The 27393-nt window shown below is 39.0% G+C and overlaps 1 protein-coding gene across 4 annotated transcripts in view; it reads left to right on the forward strand.

The window, feature by feature from the left end:
- KDM1A (lysine demethylase 1A) overlaps window positions 1-24695 on the forward strand; it is a 32438-nt gene extending 7743 nt beyond the window's left edge. The window contains exons 3-20 of one of the 4 annotated variants that reach the window (XM_060693998.2): window positions 2467-2526; window positions 8926-9059; window positions 11111-11189; window positions 13026-13118; window positions 13871-13977; window positions 14564-14645; window positions 15258-15352; window positions 15892-16034; window positions 16364-16454; window positions 16832-16966; window positions 17111-17184; window positions 17809-17920; window positions 18695-18827; window positions 19941-20128; window positions 20376-20490; window positions 21127-21254; window positions 22176-22322; window positions 24084-24695. In XM_060693998.2, the coding sequence (XP_060549981.2) occupies window positions 2467-2526; window positions 8926-9059; window positions 11111-11189; window positions 13026-13118; window positions 13871-13977; window positions 14564-14645; window positions 15258-15352; window positions 15892-16034; window positions 16364-16454; window positions 16832-16966; window positions 17111-17184; window positions 17809-17920; window positions 18695-18827; window positions 19941-20128; window positions 20376-20490; window positions 21127-21254; window positions 22176-22322; window positions 24084-24269 (2102 nt within the window). In that variant the 3' untranslated portion in view covers window positions 24270-24695. Of the gene's footprint in view, window positions 1-2466; window positions 2527-8925; window positions 9060-11110; window positions 11190-13025; window positions 13119-13870; window positions 13978-14563; window positions 14646-15257; window positions 15353-15891; window positions 16035-16363; window positions 16455-16831; window positions 16967-17110; window positions 17185-17808; window positions 17921-18694; window positions 18828-19940; window positions 20129-20375; window positions 20494-21126; window positions 21255-22175; window positions 22323-24083 lie in introns of all 4 variants that reach the window. The other 3 variants (XM_087876585.1, XM_087876586.1, XM_060693999.2) reach the window with 3 other exon arrangements.
- The last annotated feature ends 2698 nt before the right edge of the window (window positions 24696-27393 follow it).

Below are 27393 nucleotides of genomic sequence, written 5' to 3' on the forward strand. Positions count from 1 at the left end.
TGAGAATTGCTACAACTCCCGTCATCCCTCATTGCTGGCCATGCTGATCGTACAGTTATACTTAATCTACATTTAGAGGGCTGCAGAATTCACAGCTGTGTCACATCTATCCACTAAATAATTCCATGTCTTTATTGATAATTAGAAACCTTGCTATTGTACAACCATGTCCTTCCAGGTCTTAGCCATTCCCTCAGGTTTTTGTTCCTTTGTAGTACTGTTAATTATGCAATCCCTCTTTCCTACACATTTCTTGCTTGCATTTTCCCTACTGTAGCACTGTATGGTGTACATTATAGGGACATAATGTTAAAAAACTCATGCCTTATCACATCCCACGTTTTAGATATAACATACATATGTAACATTTCTGTTTTCTTCTATGTCCGTTATCTAACACTAGGTCCCTCTTCTGTACCCCAAACTCCTGTTTAATAGCTATGTGAAAGTTGACTTTTTAATAGGACACAGATGAGCTTCAGTAAGCAATTCATTTTTCTATAACACCTTTAACTTCCCCTGCATCTTCAGATGAAAAAGTGTTTCATCCCATATAGGTTGCTCCTTTTTGCAGATGAAAAGAAATTGGGAAGAATTGAGGGAAGATTTCTTCAAAATAAGGCAAATTTTGAAGAAAGCTTTTCTTAATTCTCCCTTAGTAAAGAGGCTCTGCTGGTTATGTGTTCTTTAAAGTTATTTTACTCTGAGTTAGGATCCCCCCCACCCCAAAAAAAAAAAATTCTTTACTGCTAATGAGAAAAAAGAAAGCTAATGGCACAAGAGGGAAATTATCTTTTTCTGTTTTTTGGTTTTATGGCAAAATGAATATATTATGCCTTTTGTTTCCATTTGCTTTTTGGAAGCGGCAGTAAGAAAGTTGGTGCTTCTTGTTGAAGCTCAACTTGTTGCAGGTGGAAAAACCTCCTTTTTCTTTTATCCAATTGAGCCTATTGCTTCCTGAAAAGTCCTGATGGGAAAGAAATTAACAGTTCAAGTACAAATGATTCCTCCTTCTGTTGGACATGGGATGGGTTTCTGGAAAGCATATATTTTTTGGGCTGTTATAACAAGACAAAATGAATTAACACAGTACAGTGTGGTATATTTAATGTAAGATAGTTGTTAACTATTGCTAACAGTGTTGCTCTATAGCCCTTAACTCAGCAAACATGGGCGAGGTTATATTGTGTTCTGGCTGGACCATAATCACTGGCTCAGTCCTCATAGTTTCTTGTATTTATCAAGAATGCTGTGCTTGAGTCTCTTCTACTGACAAGACTGGATAGACCTTAAATTATCCATAAGGGTGGAGCTTCTAGTGTAAGACTGCTTTGATAAAGACTACTAATAAATAGCTGAATTACCTAACTATATTTGCATGGGAATTTTTTTTATTAAGGTTTATTATATTATAAAATACAAATAAAAATTTGAGAAAGTTAGAGAAGAAAAGTGCAGAAAGTTAATTATGTTATATTAATTATATTTGCAAGTCTTCTCTTCTGAAATGGGACATACGGTAGAAGAAGCAGTGCAAGTTTTTTTTTTCAGATATACTTACAGTTTAGCCTGTGGAAAAATAGGAGGAAAGTCTGTTAGGTATGTTTGCCCCCTCCAGTTATTTATAAAAATAATAAAAATGTGATACAAATAAATAAATAGTATTCTGTCCTGCAAGGTGAAAGTCTGATTTATTGAAACAACCCAAACATTACTTCTTCAGAGTTGCTTCAACAAATTATTTCGTGAAGTATTCACCATTATTTTCTTCTGGTATTGGGGAAAAATGGAAATGAGAGTAGAGGGAAGATTAGGGCTTCCTTCAAGTGTATTTACTTCCTGCCTCTTTCTCTGAATAGGTCGAAAGATTTAACACTAGGATAATTCAGTGATGCTTGAATACGACAGCATTGTATATAATGTGAATTCTAGTAAAGGTTATGTAGCATTTAAGTACTTGAAGGTGCACAAAGTCAGTCTTAGAAAGTAAGAAATTATGGGAAAGAAAAAAAGTATATCAGATTTCTGGCCCTTTAAATAATATGTTTCCAAGGACAGCCCAACCAAGATTTTAAAAATCCTTGGTGTTTCAAACCCTTGGTTAGACTACTCGTCTAAATAGTCTTCCTAATTATAATGGGAAGTATATTTTTTATTTTGTCATAAACTGTTAATACACCGGTTCATGCATATTTACCCACCAGGTGCCTTGAAAATACTGTGTATATCTATCTTTTCCCTATAAGAGTCTGACAAAGGGTTCCAACAACAAGGATGAAGCCTTAGAAGACTGGAGAGTATGTGAAGCCCACGACAGATTTCAGGATTTGGAATTCTCAGAAAATGTTTTCCCTCCATTAGTTGGTGAACTTCTAAACTTGAATCGCCAACTATCAGGCCTTCCTGTCCCCAATTGACTTGAACTTATGGAGAAAGGTCCCTGAGATCTCCTCTTTCCTTCCACAGGGCAAGCAGGAGGACTTCAAGACGACAGTTCTGGAGGGTATGGAGACTGCCAAGCATCAGGTGAGGGTGGCGTTTGATGCTTGCCACTTAGTAGCAAGAGCCCCCAAATCAGGGATTGATGCTTGCAAGTGCATGTGGGTGGGTGGGCCCAGACTTAATTTGAAGTACAAGGGACATGCATTTGCCTGTTGAAAAAGAAAAGTAAAACTTTATATCCCAGCTGGTGAAGACATTGGGAAAGAAAGCATTCTGAAATTTTTAGGCAGAATTCCCAACCCTCTGCTCTTCCATGAATTCGATGGAAATCAGAGGCGTATGTTTATACAATTTAAAAGGCAGTTTCCCTCCCTCCTTTTAGAGCTGTAGGCCTTTTCCATTACATACTGTAATTCTGCATATAAGTCTCAAGCACAAACAACTCCTTAGTTAGATGCCCCACACTTTGACCAATTTGGCTTACACTTTCTGGTTATATCCCACTGAGAGTTAGACTTATTTTCAAAGAAATATACATAGAATTGTGCTTTTAATTTAGGGATTGATCACAAATCTGTCTTAGTCTCTTGCTTTGACAGCCTTTTTGAGAACTTTTGATACAAACGATAATCTCAGTTCCAGTTCATGCATTCAGGCTAGAATTTTTGTATCTAAGGACAGAAGTGGTCAGTTTAAGGTGTAGATTATTTGTCTTTGGTCTGCTTTTCAGAGCAATTTATCATATGTTTAATTTTTTGAAACCTTACCTGTTTAAGTGAGTGGTTATTTTGGATATACATGCTGAAGAGATTAAAAGTATAGACCGTGAAATAAATTTATTTGGCATGTCTTATTATTTCAAAATATGGATTGGGTTTGAAATTATGAGCAGACAGCTCTGTTAAGTGCTGCAATGAAGAGGAGTTTTGGCAAGTCTGACAAGAATTTAAGGTCCAACTAATAAGTCTTTATGTACTAGTATTAGACATTTTGGGTTTCGGTCATCTTTTTAAAAAGAATTCAAGAAGATGGTATGTATATATGTTCTGAAATTAATTTTATTTATCAATGGTTCTGAATTTGTGATTTTTATTTGTAATCCCTTCCTTGAAATAATTGCCCAATTCTGATGCCCTCCAGATACACTGAGTAACAAATGATCCTCAGTCGTCATGGCTGTTTGGATGGTGGCTAGGAAGAATGAGACCAGTGATGAACATTTGGGTGGCATCAGTTGGGAAATATTATCTTAGACAGCATATCTAGATTTTCCAGCCAAGCTCAGGTACTCGGGAAGCCCTTTATAGCTTAAAAAAGTGAAGTATACTTTTGTATAGTTTTCTAGGCAACTTTGGGAAGGCAAAAATTCCAGTGGTTAATATATTCTTATAGTGGGACCACAAGAGTGTCAACTTCCAATCACTATATTCAAAGTACTGTACATTTGTGTCAGGGACAGAGATGAAGGTTTTTCCCACTAAGCCCTAAATCTTCCTTTGAGCATATTTTCAGTCCACGACTGTGTTTTTATGGCCTGTATTTCCTTTGAAAAGAATACAGTTAAGCTATTAACTTGGAACCCTGACAATTACTTAATTACACTTTGAATGACTTGTGGATTATTTACAGTAATGATATTTTATTTAGCTGTCTTTCTTATACCATTAGGCGGTCATTCTCAGTTGAAATGGGAAAGCTGATCATTCTATAGGACAACATCTAGCAAAAGATGATTTGTCAGACAAATCTATTTTTGTTTGTACAATTGGCAACATCTATCTTACATCCAAGCATTATGTAAATGTCACTACACTTAAATCAAATATGCAGATTTACACTCATACATATAATGCACATTTCAGTTTCTACCTTATAATTTCAAGCTTTTGTCTACAGAAGAGCTAATTATAGAAAATAACATTTGAGAGAGTCAGATTGTTACATGCTATGTCATTATTCAGCTCTTGCATTCATACTGTGGCTATACAGAGCTCTAATATTTGTAAGAATATGCATTATATCAATTGTGTTTCCTGAAGGTATAAGTTGTAGCTGAAAGTGCTGCTGGCAGACTTTTGTGAATAGGAACAATTTATAGAACAGAATGCTGGATGAATTGCTCCATGGATTTGGTCCAGCCTAAAGCTAATTTTGTTTCTATAAAAAAAATCCATTACCCCATCCAAACTGCATTTGGATCTCATGGTTTGTTTTAAAAACTTAAGATTTATTTGCACTTGACGTGTTATGAATATTTAATCAATTTGTAACTGCAGCATGAACATTCCAAGGGCAGTTCAGGATTTATGTTTTGCCCAAAGCAAAAATCCAGCAGGAAGAGAAACATCAGTGCCCTAATTCTCCCATTGGTTGCTGACCGTAAATAACGGGTAATACCGCCATTTATGCAACCTCAAGCCTCCATTTATTCAATAATAATTGCAATTATGCACATTTGTGGACCTGTATTAGAGTTTATTATTGTTGTAGATCAAGTATCACAAATGAGCATATGTGAAACCTTAATGCTAGGATTTGTACAGAGATAGATGCTGCTTCAATGTAATCCTCCTATGTTCAACTCTAGTAAGTGCTCAGGCAGAACTGTTTTCTAGTGATACATAAATCATAACTTCTGTTTGCTCCTGTTTTTCCAGTGCAACTAAAATATGAGTGGTTTTCATTCTAAAGTTCTAGAATTCCTCAAGGGTTAGAATTTAAAATATACAAGCTTATATATTAGGCATGTTGGCATCTGATATTAGAAATCTGATATTTCTTTTTCAATAATTGGGCTTAGTGGACACATTTAAAAACGTGAGAGAAGTAGCCCAAAATAGGCTTGGGTTTTTCACCTAGAAGCTAGAAGGTGGATTAAAAGTCTGATTTATATAGCACGTGAGGAGCTTGTGTGACCCTGTCTTGATTGTATCTTGCAAATTATCTTCTTGGTAGCATGCCATAGAAAGATACAATCTTGACTATATTTAAAGGGAGCAGCTGATAAAACATTTCATTCTATTTGAGTGTGGCTAATATTTTAGGCATTCCTGAAAGTAATGTTAGTATGCTTTTATTTTGTGACAGTACTTTTATGTGACAATGAAATCCCAGATCTTTGCAAAACTGCCAACCTCCTCCTTGTCTCTTTTCACCAGCTTATTTTTTTTTAGCATGAGATTCTCCCATGCTATGTATCATATTGGTCATCAAGGGATCTCCAGTATTTTGGGAGATGTCTTCCCCTGCTTAGATTCTTGAAGTTGTCTATGAATGCTCTTCGCCATGTATTTCGAGAGTGTCCTTTGGTCATTTGACATTGGGGGGCGGTCCATCTAATTGCCATCTTGGGAATTTGGTTGTTCTCCATACGGAGTATATCACCTGCAAGTTGGCTGTTGCCCATCACAAGCCCAGATGAAAAAGGAGGAGGGTTGGAATCTCAAGAAATTTAGTCAACCAGCTTACTGGGCCAGCAGAAATTTATAGATAGTCCCCGATTTATGACCACAATTGAGCCCAAAATTTCTGTTCCTAAGCAGGACATTTGTTAAATGAGTTTTTGTCCCATTTTACAACTTTTCTTGCCACAGTTAAGTGAATCACTGCAATTGTTAAGTTAGTGACATAATTGTTAAGTGAACCTGGCTTTCCCATTGATTTTGCTCATCAGAAGATTGCAAAAGTGATCGCATGACCCAGGGACACTGCAACCATCGTAAATATGAACAAGTTGCCAAGTGCCCTAATTTTGATCACATAAGCATGGGGAAGCTGCAATGATCATAAATGTGAAAAATGTCACTTTTTTCAGTGCTGTTGTAACTTTGAACAGCATTAAATGAATCATTGTAAAATGAGGATTATCTGTAGGAGGAAAGGGAGAATTGTATGGGGAAAGAATTAGTGTCACTGTCGAAATGCTTCATCCTAAAACCCAAGCTAAATAAAGGTTCCTTATTAGGTAGGTGTGTCCTGCTGTGAAATCGGTATCAATCAGTCAATTTTCTGTATCCTATTTGGATGTTAAATGATGTGTAATATTAAAGCATCATTATAGTTCCAAATGTTCCATTTATTCTTTAAAAAGAATAAAAACGGAATAACATGAGAAAAGCAAGTAGAGCTGGAACTCCATTGCATATTATATCTCATTTCCTTTTTCATCATTGGTCTAATAATGCTTGCTCATCTCAGTATTTAGTGATCCTGAAGATGAAACCATCAATAGGAACATATTCTTGGATTTTTCAAAAGACCATTATGGAAGACCTTTTGCTTCTGCTCCGACGAAGTCTTCTCAAGGCCAAATGCGATCAAATTCAGGCAGCTAGACTATAATTTTAGGCTCAAATCTATGCTTTCCTAATATGTAATTGTCCTATAAGATCAGGAAACATAGGGAATTATTAGTAAAAAGAGACATGGTAGTGCAGTGGTTAGAATGCAGTATTGCAGTCTAATTCTTCTCACTGCCAGCAGTTCGATTCTGACCAGCTCAAGGTTGACTCAGCCTTCCATCCTTCCAAGGTCAGTAAAATGAGCCAGATTGTCGGGAGGCAATATGCTGATTCTGTAAACCACTCAGAGAGGGCTGTAAAGCACTGTGAAGCAGTATATATAGTAAGTATAAGTGCTATTGCTGTTGCTAAAAACGAAGGCAGAATTGGAGGCAGTAGCACCACATATATGTCTTTTATAGAAATCAGTCCAGTCTCCTGATGTGACAAACATATTGGAACAAAGACTTTTAATAAGGTGTTAGAAAGTTTATAATGGGCTAATTTTCTAAAGCTGGAATCAGTGTAATTACACATCTGTGGGCCTAATAATGAGTGGCCAATTACTCTTGCTCTAGAAATTTTTATTGCAGTGGGTGCATAATTGGTGCCATTATAGAACCATAATACAAACTTACGTTTCCAAGTTTGTGGACTTGGAAAGAAAAGGTTGTTAGTTCTTTCCAAACTACTGAGGATTGAAAGAAAGTGTCCAAGTAATTTTTCAATAGAGAATACATTAATTTCCCAAGAGGAATGGCACCTGCCTGGTCTTTTTCAAGAAACAGTTTTTGTTTTGTCATAGCAATTTATGTCTTCTCACTTTATAATAGAAGGCAAATGCTTGGAAACTCTGTTTCGAGCCCACATGAGTTGTCAGGCGGACAGCCTTATCATTAGTATAAAAAAGAAACTGAATCAGGGTTATTGGCTAACTTTGAGAGGATGAAACTCAAGATTTTGTCAAGATGAAAAATGAAAAATGAATATAGAAATTGAAAAAGGAAAGAATCTTTGTTCTACCCTTTTGTAGATGGGAACTGAAAGGGAAAGAAAATAAGCAGTGCCACAGTGGGACAGCATAAATATATTTTCGTGAAAATATTGATTAATAGAGCTGACGGCTTCCACCTTTAAATCAATAAAAACATAACATATTGAGAACCTCAAGGGTAATTGATCTAAAGGTAGTCCTCAGCATACGACCACAATTGAGCCCAAAATTTTTTGTGCTGAGACATTTGTTAAGTGAATTTTGTCCCACTTTATGACCTTTCTTGCCACGGTTATTAAGTGAATCACTGCAGTTATTAAGCTAGTGACACGGTTGTGAAGTGAATCAGGCTTCCTCATTGACTTTGCTTGTCAGAAGGTCGCAACGGGATCACGTGACCCTGGGACATTGCGACCGTCATAAATATGAGCCACTTGCCACACATCTGAATTTTGATCACGTGACCATGGGGAGACTGCAAGTGAAAAACAATCATAAGTCACTTTTTTCACTGCTGTTGTAACTTTGAATAGTCACTAAACAAACTGTTGCAAGTCGAGGACTACCTGTAATTTTGTTTATTTATTATTTATACTTACTTATAATTTCCATTTTTAAGGCCTGTACCCAAACATGAATGTCTTTGTGAAGTATTGCCTGCTGCTTTTAGCAAGCCTCTTCACTTATTAGCAGGATCCTGAGGGATGATTGACTTGGTATACAAATACTTCATTAAGATTGCCGCGTCTGCACGGAAGCTCAGGAGTACATCTGACTAAAGATGTCTAAGACTAGACTGTATGCTGAAGTCTCAAGCTTTTTAATAAGTTTCCTGAGATAAGAATCCTGCTTCTAAGTAAAGTAGGGTAGGTGCACCCTTGCAAAAAAGTGGAATAGGATTTAGGAGGATTGTCATGCATTTAATTAACAAACTCTGAGATATTGAATTGATTTTCATTGCTCAGATAACCTTGCAGCATTTTCCAAGGTCTCAACCAATAGTTTTAAAGAAAAAGACAAGTTGTATTTAAAAACGGGTTTCAAGTGTATTGTCAATAGTCATTAAAAGATGTTCTTTCTGTGAAAGAGCAAATAAAACATATCATCTAAGTCTGCCTATTTCTGTAGTTTTTGTACTGTGTGTGTAGCAAGATTTTGTTTTTTCCGGTACTTTTGCGTACTTGTCACATGCTTGTTCTTTCATTGTAGGTGTGGAAGGTGCAGCTTTCCAGAGCAGGCTTCCACACGATCGAATGACATCACAAGAAGCAGCTTGTTTTCCAGATATTATCAGTGGGCCCCAGCAAACTCAGAAGGTTTTTCTTTACATCAGAAATCGAACGGTATGCTGATTATTTCAAGCTCATATACTTTTTTCCCTAGGATGATAAGGTTTTCCAAGTACCGTATTTTTTGGAGTACAAGACACTCCGGACTATAAGACGCACCTACCTTTTTTGGGGAGGAAAACAAGAAAAAAAAAATCTGCCTCTGCCTCTCAGCAATTTGCCTCCTTGCAGCAAACAGCTGATTGTCGGTTGGGTCGGCCTCCTGAAGATCACCTTTTTCAGGCTGCATGGATTGCCATTGTCTATTGCCGCCTCCGCGCACCCCATTTTCCGGGGGGCCAGCGGGTGGGCAGGACTACATTCAGTGTATAAGACACACCCAAATTTTCAGCCAAATTTTCAGTGGAAAAAGATGTCTCTTATACTCTAAAAAATATGGTAGTTTTGCATCTCTCAAGCATGCACTTCGTAGTTTTTGTATTTACTGGATTCAGTATAAAACAGTTTTTTAATACGAATTCTGATGGCACATACTGAGAAATTTCCCTTTGTTAAGAGAAACCATAAAACAAGGAAATCGAAGCCATGTTTTAGCATGTAACTATTATATTCCACAAATGTAGCCACACACATTAAAACTCCACTTCTGTTAATCATTTTCTGTGCTCGCTCTCTTTCCACAGAGTTGAAATTATTTTCTGCTGGCAATTTTGCTTGGTTTTGGTAACACTTTGAAATGAAAAACCTACAGTTCTGTCATTTAATAATAGGGAATGAGTTTGGTCCAGTGGTTAAGGCTCTAGGCTAGAAACTGAGAGATTGTGAGATCTATCCTGCTTTAAGACATGAAAGCCGGCTTTAGGCTAGTCACTTTCTCTTAGCCCAACTTATCTCAGAAGGTTCTTGTTGTAGAAAAAATAGGAAGGAGTATTAGGTACATTTTCTGCCCCGAGTTATTTATTAAAACAATAAAGGTGGGATATAAATAAATATATAAATTCAGCTGAAGATGTGATTTGATGATTGGTGGCTCAAAAGCAAATTAGAAAAAGTATTTTCCACAATAGGGACACAGTGCTGTGGACTTTAAGGGTGCAAATAAACTTAAATTGTTGTTTAATGATGGTTTAAATAAATAAGTCCACCCCTTCCAATGTTTTCTTCCTCTTCTTTGATACTCACAACTTCCTCTTAGCCACCTGGACTTGTGCCTTGTTTGCATTTCCCTTTTTTTGGGGGGGGGAGGGGGGGTGTCTTAGTTTTTCTTCCAGTTTCAACTTAGGGTGCCAGTTTATATAATGTACAGTATATATTGCTTTTCTGATCAGTTGCTTTGAGAAAGAAGAAGTGAATTTATCACAAAACTGTTCAGGCTTGGTTCACATGAGCTTTCTCACAGCCCATTCAAGCTCTTCCACTGGAATGATCCTGGGTTCAGGTCAATGAATATTTGGTTTGAAGGCCAAGTTAACTTCTGCCATTGTGGGCTACATGCAACCTCTACCTGAAACAACTTTTTGCGGCCTTGACTATTCTTAAGCAATTTGTTTCCACTTTTAATATTCTACAAGAATACAGGTAGTCCTCGACTTACAACAATTCATTTAGTGACTATTCAAAGTTACAACAGCCCTGAAAAAAGTGACTTGTGACTGTTTTTCACATGCCCATTGTGGCATCCTCGTGGTCACGTGATCAAAATCCAGGCACTTGGCAACTGACTCATATTTATGACGATTGCAGTGTCCTGGGGTCATGTGATCCCCTTTTGCAACCTTCTGACAAACCAAGTCAGTGGGGAAGCCAGATTCACTTAACAGCCGTGTTACTAACTTAACAACTGCAGTGATTCACTTAACAATTGTGACAAAATGGGGCAAAACTCACTTAACAAATATCTCACTTAGCAAGAGAAATTTTGGGCTCAATTGTGGTCGTAAGTCGAGGACTACCTGTATAGATGGATCCTCGTATTTTAAATCTTTCTTTAATGTTAAATGCATGTAAAATTGCAATGCAAACTCTACATTTAAAATTGTTAACCACCTGTATTAATGTCAGCCTAGATATTGACAACAACATTTTGTGTGTGTGATTAAACACAGTTGCAGCTCTGGTTGGATAACCCAAAGATTCAGCTGACCTTTGAGTCAACACTACAGCAATTAGAAGCACCCTATAATAGTAAGTTGCTGATGTGGGGGATTTGAGTATGTCATAGATAGTTCTTTGACTGGGGGTGATAGAAATTGAAAGAGCTCAAAATAATAACAGCAGAAACACTGAAGCCGAAGAGATGTTTCATATGGCCACATCTCCATTCCAGCTTCTTTTCCTTTGTATCTTCCTCCTGCCATTTTGCCTCTTACCTTTTAACTTACTGATGTTTGTGCTTTGGGCTGTGACATGCTGCCATTTCTGTTCCTTCTATACAGGACGGTACTTATTTCATTCATGTTTTACAAAACCTCTGTTCCAAAACAAGAGATTTTTCATACTGCCTGCAACTTAACAGAGGCCAGTTCTTACATTTGTGGAACTTGTCCCATTTCTGCCAGTTATAGGAACGATCAAAGAGCAGCAATAGGTGCTAATATACTGGCTGCTGGATAGATGACAGACTCCACTTCCCCTCTCCACCCCCACCCCTACCCCCACTTTGCTCTCTGCTCTCTCCCCTTCTATGGCTTTGCTCTCATGCTGGTGTATTCTCAATATTGGTGAATTATTTTTCATTTTCTATTGTTCTATTATTTCACTTCTGTTCTGTTTACACTCTTTTCATTTCTTCCTTTTTATTGTTGTAAACTGTCTAGAATAGCCCAACAACAAGATAGGCAGCAAATAAATGTAACAAATAAATAAATACCACAAATCCCTCTATTTCTTGAGGTTTCACTGTGTCATCAGTTCATTTCCAGACGTTGCTGCTTAGCCTCTCTGTGCTAGCATGTGTGGGGAAAGTAAGTTTTCAGATGAATTGGGACTATTTAAACCAGTGGCGGGTTTCAAAATCTTTTACTACCGGTTTTATGGGTGTGGCTTGGTGGGTGTGGCTTGGTGGGCGTGGCAGGGGAAGGATACTGTAAAATCTCCATTCCCACCCCACTCCAGGGGAAGGTTACTACAAAATCCCCATTTCCTCCCCAGTCTGGGGGAAGGTTACTGCAAAATCCCCATTTCCTCCCAGTCAGCTGGGACTTGGGAGGCAGAGAATAGATGGGGGCGGGGCCAATCAGAATTTTTACTACTGGTTCTCCGAACTACTCAAAATTTCCGCTACCAGTTCTCCAGAACTGGTCAGAACCTGCTGAAACCCACCTCTGGTTTAAACCAAATGGAAACATAAAGAATTTGCCATCGCCTTGGAACTGGCTCCCACCTGTCTGTTGTAACACTTATCAGACCCCGTGAGCCCCCTTCTTTTCATCTGTTTTTTTTTTCTCAGTAAGATGATTATTCTGTTTGATATTAAGTAGTAGAAAGGCAGGAAGTAACCCAAGGTCTATTAGTTATGAATAGATTGCATCGTCTAATTAATACTTACAAATATTTATGTCTGTATCTTTTTCTCCCTTTCCTGAAATGTATAAATATTAGTGCATTTCTTTTGTTTGCAGGAGTGACTCGATTTGGTAGGGTCTTTTTTCAGTATTTACGGTTTATATAATAACCACTGCAGTGAGCCTTAATTGTTTGCTTTGGGTCTTGCGTCCTTTTCACACAGGGTTACTGGAGAAAAGGGCTGTTTTAAAAAGTAAAAGTCACGGGTGGACTGAAATATTTGCTTGTGGAGATTTTTAGGGAAAAGGGTTTCTTGGTTTGCTCTACTATGACACTTTTTTCATTAACTCAGTAAATCCCTCTGACCCTTTCTTATTTGTTGGACTTTGTATCGGCTATTAATGTGGAGCAAATGTGTAATTAGAAGCGAAGACTGGAGTGACACAGTCAAGTCCTATCGAAATACACACACACCCCTCTCCATAATGTCCATTAAAAGATATTTTGTTGTTGTAGGTGATACGGTACTTGTCCATCGAGTACATAGCTACCTGGAACGGCATGGCTTAATCAATTTTGGCATCTACAAAAGAGTGAAGCCTCTACCAAGTAAGAACTTAATTTTTTAAAAAAATTTCAAGATATATCATTTCATCTTTTAAGTTAAGGCCAAGTGGTTTGTATCATGTGCAAACAGTGCTCTAAAACTGAACACTTTTTCTAGATTCTTCCTTTTTTTCAAAGAAGTAGTTAGGCTCACACATCCTTCTAAGCCATGCTTGTTTTAACATGGTTTGGCACACAGTTTATATTAAATGCCAAACCATTGCCTGTAAAACACTGTAGCTAAATTTGCCTATCAGTAGCTCAGAATGAGACAAACCGTATTGCAGCCAAATGCAGTGCAGATAGCTGAAGGTTTGAAGTTTAAAAGAAAGACAGGCTATTGAATTGATAACTCTACCCACTGAACATGGTTCACTTGTCTCTCAATACTTACATCCCACTTCAAAATAACAAAACAAATATAGTATCCCAGTAGATCAAGTGGCGTGGTTGATCACTTTCGAAATCAGGGAGTGGTCAGATGGCATTAGGGAAGAGCAGGGCAATGTCCAGTTCCTGGGCTTGAGTTAAGCAGCAGGATGCCAGGCTACCAGTCAGGCTGGAGAATTCAGCTCTTGTTTAGGTATATTTTATATTTTATTATGCTTTTATTGCATTCAGAGGATCAGCATTTCTGGAAATCTCTGACCCTTTCGGAAGGATGATGTGTTTAGCTCGTATTCACTCCTTTAGTCAGAAGCCAGTCTCTCTGTTCAAATGCTCCCTAACGCAATAGCACTTCTTGATGTTTCTAGCCAAGAAGACTGGCAAGGTCATCATAATTGGTTCTGGAGTTTCTGGGTTGGCAGCAGCTCGGCAGCTCCAGAGCTTTGGAATGGATGTCACACTGCTAGAAGCGCGGGTGAGTGGGCAATGCCAAAGTGTGTCAACCTTGTAAAAAGTACACTCTTATAAGCCAATTTTCTCCATTAATTGGTGGCGGTGGCGCAATGGTTAAAGTGCAGTACTGCAGGCTACTTCTGCTGACTGCCAGCTGCCTGCAATCTGGCAGTTCAGATCTCACCAGGATCAAGGTTGACTCAGCCTTCCATCCTTCCGAGGTGGGTAAAATGAGGACCCAGATTGTTGGGGGCAATAGGCTGACTCTGTAAACCGCTTAGAGAGGGCTGTAAAGCACTGTGAAGTGGTATATAAGTCTCAGTGCCATTGCTATTGCTATCTTGGCTGGAAGGGCTCACAATGCATAAAGGAAAAGCTAAGATTTTTTGTTCCCCTGCCTAGATCTTCACTTTGCATACTAATTATGTAATTTCCAGTTTCCTTTATTTGTCTTTTACAGAAGTGTAAGAATGAGGCTAAATAACTTCCTTAAAATGGCACATATTGTATGAGGTTTTCCTCTTGCCCAAATTGTAGTATGCTGATATGTTTATAGTGAGGACCCTGAGGTTGTCAGTCTTAAACATTGTGCTTTTTTTTTTTTTAAGGATCGTGTGGGTGGCAGGGTTGCTACTTTTCGCAAAGGAAACTACGTTGCAGATTTAGGAGCCATGGTAGTAACAGGACTTGGTAAGTCTTACCTTGAAAATGTATGTGAATTCAATTTCCACAGTCACATACTTGTGCAAAATATAACCTTTAGGTTTGATATTGTTTTTTTTTCACACAGAATTAGAAGTTGACTCTTTCTGACTTCCTCTTTCCTTGTTCTGTCTTCTCAGTCTTGTGACTTGAGATCTCTATTGCTTTCACATCTGTTCTATATAGTAATAAATCTTCCCAATAAGAAATGAACATCTTGGTTGCAAAGTCTCCCCTTTTGGGCCAGATAATTTGATTAAAGCTCAGAATGTACTTTAGCTTAGCACATGTTTTCTACAACCCCACTGCTTTTGCAGTTGTCAGAGTTCAGCTACCATTGGCCATCCTGGCTGGGATGCTAAGAGTTGCAACTTAGCATGCCTGGAATGTTCTGGTTTAGGAAAGATTAAACTAGTCAATTCTCTTACAGGAAAAAATATGCAAAAAAGCCTAAGGAAGACATGACTACGCCACTTCGTGCCCAGTACACAACATACATGTTATCTAACTTTTGATTAAATGCTTGGCTTTGATCATTATAGCTGTAGGTACTTCCAGATTTTGAGCCCTTGTTTTGTTAAATTTATTTTTTCTCTGCAGGTGGAAATCCAATGGCTGTGGTAAGCAAGCAAGTAAACATGGAATTGGCCAAAATAAAACAAAAATGTCCACTTTATGAAGCCAATGGTCAAGCGGTAAGTCTAGTTATTTTTGGAAAGCAATATTGAGGAAATGGTTTAGTTGAAAATACTATAATCTTTTGACTGGGTGCAAGAGTCTTTGCCAAGGTGGTTTCCAGTGTTAAACTCCCTAAATTTCCATGTTGCATGCAAAGAGCAAATATTTTCCCTAATAATGTTTAAGTTTGAACTAAATGTTATTCTCATATCACATGCATTTTAGGAGCTGATATATTATTTATTTATTTATTTATTTATTTATTTATTTATTTATTTATTAATTATTGAATTTCTATACTAAATCTTCTATATTAAATCTGATGTTGGAAATGGCTGGGCCATAGTAACTTTCTGAACCTCAGTGATTATTTAGTCATAAAACAGAAGTTAAATCTTACGCAAGTCATTCTATTCTGAATGAGTACTAAGAATAGGTTTCTGGCAGGGTTTGAAATGTTCATTATATGGAAAATGCCCCTTTAGGTTAAGGGCTTGATTTAACTTCTCCATTTTGAACTATCTGCACCTGTTTACTTCCCCTTGCTAACCCACAGGTTCCAAAGGAAAAAGATGAAATGGTAGAGCAAGAGTTCAACCGTTTGCTAGAAGCTACCTCATACCTCAGTCACCAACTGGACTTCAATGTCCTCAACAACAAGCCTGTTTCTCTTGGTCAGGCCTTGGAAGTTGTCATACAGTAAGTAAAGCTAAATGTCACATCAAGTGACGTGCCAAGTGTTAAGTCTCCATCCAAGTGCATCCATGTTGTGGTGGTGGCACTGTGCGTTACAGCCTCGCACACAGCACATTATGGCCTAGGTGCTGATAACAGCTTCAAATTCCTCCTTTTTATGCCTCCATAGTTCATTGGCTTCTTCTGTTTCATTTTATTGCACTTTTTTTTTCTACCTTGAGAAGATTGAATAACCAAACGTCTTGCACGCTCTGGAGAGAATTGGCATATTTCCGTGTAGTTTTCCTCACTGAACTATTGCTAAAGGTTGCTGTCTTCTTTCCTTTCCATAGATTACAGGAGAAGCATGTCAAGGATGAACAGATAGAACATTGGAAGAAGATAGTGAAAACTCAGGAAGAACTTAAAGATCTCCTTAACAAGGTTAGCATTGTTTTGATGCATGACTTGCCACCGCTTTTTTAATGGAACTCCAAAAAAGTTAGGTTACTTTAAAAAATATTGCCAGATGGTGTTGTGCCTATACTTGTGCAAAATCCAAAGTACTTTGTTTGAAATCATCTTTGAAGTTTGCACAGTCCTAGTATTTGTGAATGCAGATTAACCAGTGCATTAAAAAATGGGCTTCAGTAAGTAAATGATTCTGCATCGTCTGTTTTTATTTGTATTTGGCTTCAGTATTTGGCTTTAAATCTTAAGATTTAAAATTTAAAAACGTTATCCTTTTCCTTAAAATTCCGCAGAGGTCAGGAAATGCTTTGCTTCTCTCCATTGGCCAATGATTTCCCTCCCTGTTACAGATGGTAAACTTGAAAGAAAAAATAAAAGAGCTTCACCAACAATACAAAGAAGCTTCAGAAGTAAAACCACCTCGAGATATTACTGCAGAATTCCTTGTGAAGAGCAAACACAGAGATCTTACTGCTCTTTGTAAGGTATGAAGTAGAGGGTCTAACTGGCTATTATTGAAATGTCTAATTTAATTTACACTATTCTGTACACTTAATAAGCGATTTCTACAAATGCTCCCTTTTAATAATCATCTCCATATTTGTGTCCTTGCCTTATTTTGTGATTAGGAGTACGATGAGCTAACCGAAACACAAGTAAAACTGGAAGAGAAGCTCCAGGAACTAGAAGCAAATCCTCCAAGGTAAAATCTTATGAAGGAGACTGGATGTTTTATGCTGATGGTCAAATAGATCAATGAACTAATTGCAAAGGGAGACTACATTGATGTTTAATCTACAAGTACATTAATTAATTGTGCTACAATTATAATGCCGATAAATGCAATCAGAAGAGTTGCAGATTCCTTTGAAGAGGAAGTTTGCACTTCAGTTCAAATGCAATGAATTAAATTTTAAAAATTGATTTTTATCTCATGTGAGAACTCCCTTCTGTAAAATTCTCTCCTACATGGTCATCTTGCTAGGGAATAGCAATGAAGAACTAATCCAGTACTCAGATTTCTTGCCAGTATTATTCATACTAATTCATAAAGAATAAGAAGTTTTTAATATAGGTGGCCCTCCTTTAGCAGTTGCCTCATTTAATAATCATTCAGTTACATAACCATTTTATGGCCAATCCTCTTATTTACAATCTACAGATTAATCTCTATTGCCTTGCAAAATAATTAAGAACATTTTTTAGATTAGCTTTGGGTGTAGGAAATTTAAGTAACACTGTTAAAAGTTTAAGGAAGAAAAAATGATGAGAGCATATACTCAGTGTTTTGTTTTGTTTGGTTTTGTTTCCTCTCAAAAATGTGCAGCGATGTGTATTTATCTTCAAGGGACAGGCAGATTCTTGATTGGCATTTTGCAAATCTTGAATTTGCAAATGCCACACCACTTTCCACTTTGTCATTGAAGCATTGGGACCAGGTAACTATTCTTTTCCCTCCCCCCCATTCTAAAATTTCAATGGGGCTAAATGAATAAACACAAATGTCAGGGGAATTGAAGCATTCTCCTCCACTGAAGTGTACAAGTGATACAGCGAGTAACAAGGCTAAAGCTAAAATTCAGAAAATTCAGCCACAGGTCTGCATGTGCTGCACTAAATTGAACTGATCTTGCACAAGCAATCCAAAAGGAAAAGTAGGAAAATGAATACTATGATGACTTTTAAACATTAGATGTAACTGGCCTGAAGAGCTATTGTCGTAGCCCCCACATAGCTATTCTCCATCAGCAAATTCAAATTAGGGGCAGAAAAAACATCAAGTGATAAATACTATAATTTACTTGATAAATACTTCTGAATTTTTACAGGCGGGTACAAAATTTAAAAGGAACATGGAGGGGAAGAGAAGACAAGTAGAATCACTCTCTTGTTTGCCAAAACAGGAACGACTATCCTCTTAATGATGGAAAGCTAGGGGAGGAGGGATTGAATTGGGCAGTCCCCACAATTTCTGAATGTTGGGAGACTCAAGGTTGGAGAAAGTTTGACCTGGACTCTGTAACAACAGATAGATGGACTTCTTCTCCTATTGGCTGCCTATATTCAAGCAGTATCCTTTTGGCCTGTCACCCATGGAAATTATTCACTTCCTTTACCCCTAAAGAACATGGAACAATATGAGGGAGAAATTACTGACTTGTTACAAATGCTTTGTACTGATGGGTTTTCTAAATCTTCTCCCCCCATTTCAGGATGATGATTTTGAATTCACAGGCAGTCATCTGACTGTGAGGAATGGCTATTCTTGCGTGCCTGTGGCTCTGGCAGAAGGGTTAGATATCAAACTGAATACAGCCGTTCGGCAGGTTCGCTATACCGCTTCAGGTAAGCAAAACTTAAGAGTTCTCTCTGATTATCCTGTTGGCTCAAATGCCTCTTTTGGTATTGTCTTCAGGCAAAGAGCCCTGGCTGGATTTGAACACATGTTCACACACAATTTGTCAGTACTCGGAGGTTGTATTTTCTATGGTTGCAAAACTGATATACAAACCTGTTTTTCTCATGGATCTCCCAAAATAAATAAATGCAAAAAAGGGAAATGCAAAAAAGTGCATTCAGATAATGGATGCACGTATGGATGCAAAATTAATATTGAATAGACTAAAGTATTTTTATTTATGGTGAACCAATAAGTATTAGCAAAAAGTAAGAAGTCTGAAATAGGCCAACTTGTTTGCACAGGAAGTCAAGATGTGCAGGTAAAATATGGTGCATTTGCTTGGCATTATTGAAAGTTTAGTAGGAAGTAAGAGGTAGAATTAGTAGAAAATAATAAAACTTCTGAAGTGGTTTTAGACAAGGATAATCAGGGACACAGTGGCTCAGTGGCTAAGACACTGAGCTTGTCAACTGAAAGGTCAGCGGTTCGAATCCCTAGTGCCGCATAACAGGGTGAGCTCCCATTACTTGTCCCAGCTTCTGCCAATCTAGCAGTTTGAAAGCACGTAAAAATGCAAGTAGAAAAATAGGGACCACCTTTGGTGGGAAGGTAACAGCGTTCCATGCGCCTTTGGGGTTTAGTCATGCCAGCCACATGACCACGGAGATGTCTTCAGACAGCGCTGGCTCTTCGGCTTTGAAACAGAGATGAGCAACACCCCCTAGAGTCGGGAACGACTAGCACATATGTGCATGGGGAACCTTTACCTTTACCTTAATCTGGTTCCAATGGGACAGGCATTTTTGGCTGAAATAAGGAAATCAAATCAGGTTTAAATCTTTGCAATGCCACAGTGTTGTATTGGTCAAGTCACATGGAAAAATTGTCAACTAAAAGAACTCTAGATGGGAATCATGGCATTGAGAATTGGTAGAATTAGAAACCATTTAATTTTTAGAAGCAATGAACTGAAAACAGAGAGTCACTTAGGCACTTAATTCAGCCATTTATTCTCCCTCCATCATTTCCTCACATGACAGTCTCCATTGTCTCACTAGGATGTGAAGTGATAGCTGTCAATACTCGTTCTACTAGTCAGACTTTTATTTATAAGTGTGACGCCGTGTTGTGTACCCTTCCCTTGGGAGTGCTGAAGCAGCAGCCTCCAGCAGTCCAGTTTGTTCCTCCTCTTCCGGAGTGGAAGACATCAGCTGTACAGAGAATGGGATTTGGAAACCTTAACAAGGTAATATGAAAAGCACAAAGACGGTTTATTTAGCATAACTGGTCAACTTGTGGATGGTCAGCGTGACTATGCTTGCGGTCTTATCTGTGAAAAAGGCAAAACACCTTTATCAATACCTGAAGTATTTTCTGCAAGAATAAAAAAGGCATACCTTTTCTGAAGTTCTGTCATCTGTTAAACCTAAATTTAAATTCCTAAAGTAGGAATACTTTAATTGCCGTTCATGTTTTCCTCCTTTGCTTAATAGGTTGTTCTGTGTTTTGATCGCGTGTTTTGGGATCCGAGTGTGAATTTGTTCGGCCATGTCGGCAGTACAACGGCGAGCAGAGGAGAGCTTTTCCTGTTTTGGAATCTTTACAAAGGTAGTTGTGTGAAGGCGTGTAACACTCATGTTCCAAGGAGCAAACTTGAATCCCTGAATACATAAGGTCCCATACTGGGATTCTAAACTAAGTGCTCAAAGTCCATAAAATATTAAACATTGATACCTGTTTAAAGATTGAGTACAAATTTATTGAGCTTCATTTTAAGAACTGTAGAGCCTGCAAACCTGAGAAGTTTGAAGTGGCAGTAAATTTAGGACATGCAAGGGAGGTCTTCAGGTTGCATTGGCCTCAACGGAAAGAAACAGAACTATATTAAGTGAAAAGTGGTTTCTTGATCCCTGAACAACTTTCATTGGCTCCCTGACCCTCCATAACTGGGAACACCAATGTCAGCCAATGTTTCAGTATGCGCTTTTGGCATAGTACAAGGGTTTTTCTTAAATCTTTCTTTTTTGGGCAGACCTGATTGAACAAAATAGATCTAAGTTTAGCTGCTTTCAAGTCATTGGCCTATTTGGCATCATCATAAGACCACCTTAACTTCAACCGTTTACATGGCTAGGAAATCTGTTTCATTTCTCGGCTGTTTGCAAACATTCACAAGGTGGGTGGAGTTAACATCTCTTGGACTTGCTCTCTGTTAATGCCCCATAAACTTCTTTCCCTAAACAGCACCAATCCTTCTGGCTTTGGTGGCAGGAGAAGCAGCAGGAATTATGGAGAACATCAGTGATGATGTCATTGTTGGACGCTGCCTTGCTATCCTCAAGGGTATTTTTGGCAGCAGCGCTGTCCCCCAGGTATTGTATCCTTTATAATGCAGAAAGTTCTGTGTGATGCGTAGCTTAGAAGCCTTTTGCCTACATGGTTCCCCGTCTGTCTATCATAGCAAAGCACTGCAGCGTCTTTCAAGGGATATAGCAATATATACCGCTTTACAGCCCTCTCTAAGTGGTTTACAGAATCAGCCTATTGCACCCAACAATCTGGGTTCTCATTTTACTGACCTCAGAAGAATGGAAGGCTGAGTCAACCTTGAGTCTGGTGAGATTCAAACTGCCAAATGGCAGGCAGGCAGCAGAAATAGCGCGCAGTACTGCATTCTAACCACTGCGCCACCGTGGCTCATTTGCTTCATCAACACAGCCAACTTTGCATAGCCTTAATCTTCTGAGATGTATAATATAAGACAGGCAGGGACTGGTTCGAAAAAGTTATTTTGATTTCACCACCCTCTGCTATCAAGTGCAAAGAGTTCTCCGGGGCTGGGAATTCCCTTCTCTACTTCATGTTTTATGGATCTAAAGAAAAGTCCTGGTTGTGGAATAGTCCATATTTTAAATGGTTTAATACCATCCTCATTGCTATATGTTGTTAATCTGATCAGTTTTGAGGTTTTAGAGCAAGAGGAAAGTGAAAAATCCCAACAGCCCATGATTATGGCTTGGCAAATGTCTCCTTTCCATTTTGCATTCTTTGTGAAGGAGGTTGTTGACAGCAATCTTACCCCATTGCTTGTCCTCTCTTGGATGTTAAGGAATCTTAAACCTTTTGTGTAGGAACCTCAGAACTTTTCAGGTTTTTGCTGCTTGCAAGACTTCTACATTTTGTTGTAAGCTTGATTTGCCTATCCATTCTTACCCAACCCTTATCCCAAGGACTTCATAAAAGCCTTACTTTGGCAGCGTTCCCATTGAATTTCTCTTCTGCTTCTCTCTCAGCCCAAAGAGACGGTGGTTTCTCGATGGCGGGCTGATCCCTGGGCCCGAGGCTCTTATTCCTATGTAGCAGCTGGTTCTTCAGGAAACGATTATGATTTGATGGCTCAGCCAATTACTCCTGGACCAGCCATTCCAGGAGCTCCCCAGGTGAGTCTAAAACATCCTTTTGAAGAATAGCCAAGTTTAACCATATGTTGCTAGGATGTGACTAGCATAAGGAAGCCAGCAACCAGAATTATGCTTAATTCTGGCACTTCCAGTGAGGTATTTTACTTATTTGAAACAGGTGCAGATTTGCTTCTTTACGTGGCTAATAGTTGCCATAAGGGGAGGTGAAGTTGCCTTTAGGGTTTTACCTCAGTTTCTCTTCAAGAGAGTCCACATAGCCCTTGACTTAGGACCACAACTGAGCCCCAAACTTCTATTGCTAAGCAAGGCAGTTGTTCATTTTATTTATCAAATTCCTTGGCCACTTAAGTGAGTTTTCCCCATTTTATGACATAGTTAAATGAGTCACTGCAATTGTTAGTGAATCATGTGGTCATTAAGCGAATCTGGTTTCCTCCATTGACTTTGCATGTCAGAAACCAACTGGGAAGGTCACAAATGTCGAACACCAAGATAGTGTAATTGTCATAAATACATGCCACTTGCCAAGGGCCCAGATATGATCCCATGACTGTGGGAATGCTGCAACCGTCATGTGAAAAACAGCTGTAAGTCACTTTCTGGAATGCTTTTGTAACTTTGAATGGTCACTAAATGAAGGGTTGTAAGTTTAGAACTACTTGTACTGTTTTCTACTTGAATCCTTGGATCAACTTCCCCCTCTTCCAACCATAACAACTTTTGAGTTCATATTAATTAGATGCAGCCAAACTTAGGGTTGCCTTGTCCCTAGAAGTCATCTGGACTCTGCTCTGCAACCTTATAATCCAATTCTCACAACACTCCACTAGAAGATAGTGAGCTGGGTAATTTCTGTGTTGGGGAAAACCCAGCCATTGCCTCATACTGTATGGATCAGGCCATCATGCTAAACAGCCGTGTTTTATGTATGTATTGCAACCGTGTTTTGTTAAGTAAGGGGGACGGGGTTTGAATGAACTCGGGCATTAAGGAGTCAAGGAATTATGCCATGTGGGAACAAAGAAAGAGATTGTACTCACATGGGGCCTCTAGGAGTGCTGTGTTAGTCTATGATGGCAGAAAAATTAGGTATTTGGTGGCATCTTTTCCAACTAACAAACATTTTATAAACTGGCATCAGCTTTCATGATTTGTAACTCAAATACACAAGGTGGCTAGAGCAATATTTCTCAGCCTTGGTGACTTTAAGGTACGTGAAGTTCAACTTCCAGAATTTTCCAGCCAGCATGCCAGCTGGGGAATTCTGGGAATTGAAGCCCATGCCATCTTCAAGCTGCCAAAGTTGAGAAACACTGGGCTAGACTAATGTAGAATTTAAGGCTTTGCTGTAGGGCTCTGGGTAAATTCCAGAAGGAAGATGGCAGGCTGAATGTCTGTCATCCTGTGGAGGCTGACGTTTGTTATTTGGTTTGGAAGCCAGTTATGAGTCCCCACATCTTCCAACCATGCTTTAAAAAGTTTCTGATCTCATCATGTTTCAAGGTTCACCATTATCATTTGCTAAATTTAAAATCTCATTTTTGTATCAGAGGAATATTATTTTCCTTTGTCTTCATCATCTGTGAAATAAATGTGTGACACAACTTTGCAATTCTTATTGCTGCTTTTGCAAAATTTGCAAATTATTCTCCCATCTAGTTTCCATTTCTGGGGACTTCACTAAAAACAAAACTGCCTGACCATCTTTATTTTACCAGAGCCCCATTACCTTCCTCAGAGGGTCTCAAGTCATTGCCCACTGCTCTTTTTCCCCCCCAGCCAATTCCTCGTCTCTTCTTTGCTGGAGAACATACAATTCGTAATTACCCAGCGACAGTTCATGGAGCGCTGCTAAGTGGCCTAAGAGAAGCTGGGCGTATTGCAGACCAGTTTCTTGGTGCGATGTACACTCTCCCTCGCCAAACGACCCCTGCGGCAACAGCACAACAGACACCTCCTATGTGAAGATGCCAATGCTAGAAACGGTGCAGTGGGCTCAGAATCCTTGGCATGGACTGTTACAAGCAAGTGGAATTGTGTTCTGTAGCACTACCCCTTGGAGGGCTTAATCCAGAAGTTGGAAAACATCTGACCCAATGGAGAAGCCCTTTGAAGGTATCCATCATTTGAAAATGCTGCTCTCGATTTGCCAGCCCAATTCAGGCCCACCAGAGTAGTGTTCATACTACTCAGAAAATAAACTGAGCCTCTCTCTCTCTCTCTCTCTCTCTTGAGTTGGAGCATTTTAGGTACATATGTGGTTTTGGTTAACTTTCTGCCTATGGTTCTTGTAAGATAGCTGTTAGTAATTAAGGTAAGTTCGTTTTACATGGATTTGGCTTAGAAAGCAAAAATAAAAAATAAAATCTTTTTAATTTTTTTTTTAAAAAACTCCCAATGTGTTTTTTTTTTGTTTGAGGATGGCATGCTATTGTGTTGTGGGGTCGTTGGTGCTCTCCGAGTCTGGTTGTTTTCTTGCAAACATTTCATTATCCAATGAGCACTGATAATATTACCTAGTTGGGTAATGAAACGTCTGCAAGAAAGAACAATCAAGCTCAGAGGGCCCCACAGTTCAACCTTGAGCTACAAATAGTCTCTTCTATTGGGTCTCCTTTGTTGGTTTAAAACGTTAAAAAAAAAACTCCAACTATGGACCCAATATGTTGCACGGAAGGAGCTGGATTTTCTTTCCCCGTGGAAAAAGCAAAAGGACTTTTCTGTCTCACAAGTTGCATTAACATACAAATAATTTTATTGATTATGTACTGCAGAACAGATAGCATTAGTCAGAAGATAACATGCGGACAAAAAAAATGTATTTAAACATAGCATGCAGACTCATTGCTCTGTGTAACCGGGCAGGTTCCCACTGCCTGCTGTCCAGTGCATAGGCGAGTTTGGGAGGTGAACGAATGGGGAGCCTTTCCCCAGCCAGCATGCTAGTACTCGAGGGCTTCCTTGTGGGTCAGGGGGAGCATGACCTGGATAGTGCTGGTCATTGGCTGAGCATGTGGCGGGCTGGGAGCCGAGGCGCTCGAGTGGGCTTAAATTGCACTTGCTTTTTTTTTTCCCCTTCCCCTTCCCCTGAAAAGGAATAGAAGGCAGGCGATGCCCATCTGCCTTAGAACACATAACATTGTCTGGCTTCTGCAGTCCCTTTTCCACCCCGTCCGGACATTTAGCAAATAGAAAAAATATATTTTCATCTCTTAAAAATACATTCCACAGAAGTTGAAGGATTCTCAAGTGTTTCATACGGCAGGAAGACCAACATGCCTCTCCCTTTGTGCAGGTATGGAAGGCGGATTTGGGGCTTCCAACAGCCACAAAAAAAAAAAAAAAAAAAGTAATTCCTTTGGTCTCTAACCAAGAAGACAAAAGAAGGGGAGAACTTCTGCACAGCAGTCTCTCCCTGCTCTTTTCCTTCGTTGGCCATCAAGTTGGGCTTTTAACTAGAGCAGCAAAACGCAGCCTCCTCGTTACGTAAATGTGAGTGGGCAAGGGAAGGGGCATCATTTCAGTGCTTCAGGGGCACTGCCCTTCTGCTGCATACATACATGCGGGGGGGGTCTTTCTGACCAACCCTATGGCTAAAACCCTAAGTTCTTGGCACTCAGATATCGGCATTTTATCACTAAGTCAGTCTTGCCTCTTAATGGCATGCTGAAGTACGAAGCGAAGTATGCTGAGTACTGTCTACTCTGGCTGGCAGCAGCTTGCATACAGTCTCAGGAAGTCAGGACTTTGTGCATACAAAACTCTGATTGGTCAACAAAATGCCTGGCTCTCGGATCAGAGCTGCAATGTTGCTTCAGCAGTGATAGGAAAGGAGCAAGAACAGGTCATGTCCTTGTTAAGAAGCTCCTGGTGGGAGAAGTTGCATGTTTTTTAAGTTTCTTGAGTTAAAAGAAAGAGAAGAAAATTCACGTGCATCAAATACAATTACAATGCTGCATTATTTTTTGTTCCTTTTTTTAAAAAACAACCCACAATTTTTCAGCATCTGAAAGTCTGGGGGTGGGGGAAGGGGATTCCCTATGGTAGTTACATCTTACAGTTTAAAACACAAATTAATTAATTCACCCCAAACATTGGCAAAATATTTACAAATACACTTTACAGTTGTTTTTCGATAAAAGTGTGCAAGCTGAGCCAATCTTCATGAAATCCTCACTTGTGTTCACAACTACAATCAGCTCTTATTGCACCTCAGGGTTAGCCATTTTGTAGGGTTTAGAATCCTGATTTTACGCAGCCATTCACTGAATAACCCGCCTTCCCCTCTCTGGCAATAAGGATTATTTATTGCTTTACATCTAGTTTAATATAAGATTATTGATGGGGAATTGCGAAACTGAGAATGGAAAGTCGATTCCCTGATATATAACAGCGAAGACATGGTCTTAATATTTAATTAGGGGAAATACATTTCTTCTGCAGAATCTGATTTCTGCCTGTCCCCCCAAAATCCCTAATAAGGATTAATACGGTAGCTATCAATTCAATGGATTTTGTAAATACAGAGAGCAGAAGAAAACAAGGACAGATTTATGTCCCAAACCGGTCTCAGAAAAACCTACTCTTCTTCCCAGCTGTTCAAGTATATGCTAAAGTAGGGGTGCCCAACCTTGACCACTTTTAAGACCTATGGATTTCAATTCCCAGAATTCCCCAATCAGCTGGCTGGGGAATTCTGGGAGTTGAAGTCCACAGGTTTTAAAAGTGCCCAAGCTTGGGACAACCCTTGTTCTAAAGCCTATGAAACTGAAAGAGATCATACCCACACCCCCAAAATAAAGACTGCAGTAGTGAGCCAGAGCTGTTGGCAACTTGATAGAGCTAGGAAGGAAGGAAGAACTGAGAGGGTCTCTACTAGGGGTATACAGAACACTTATACTGGGGCTTGGAGAAGTTACCTGAAGACAGCCCATTTTTCACTAGTGAAAGCTACACAGTTGTGAGGTTACAGAGTTAACTGAAGTAATCTTGGAGGGGGAAAAGAGATTGTCTCTGCCTTGTTGAGTTCAAGATTGAAAATCAACCCTTTCAGGGGCTGTGTTTGCATGTCATAGTAAACTGACATCAA

This window comes from Pantherophis guttatus, chromosome 10 (assembly GCF_059756535.1).
Source record: "Pantherophis guttatus breed Tessera chromosome 10, ASM5975653v1, whole genome shotgun sequence".
NCBI lineage: Eukaryota > Metazoa > Chordata > Lepidosauria > Squamata > Colubridae > Pantherophis > Pantherophis guttatus.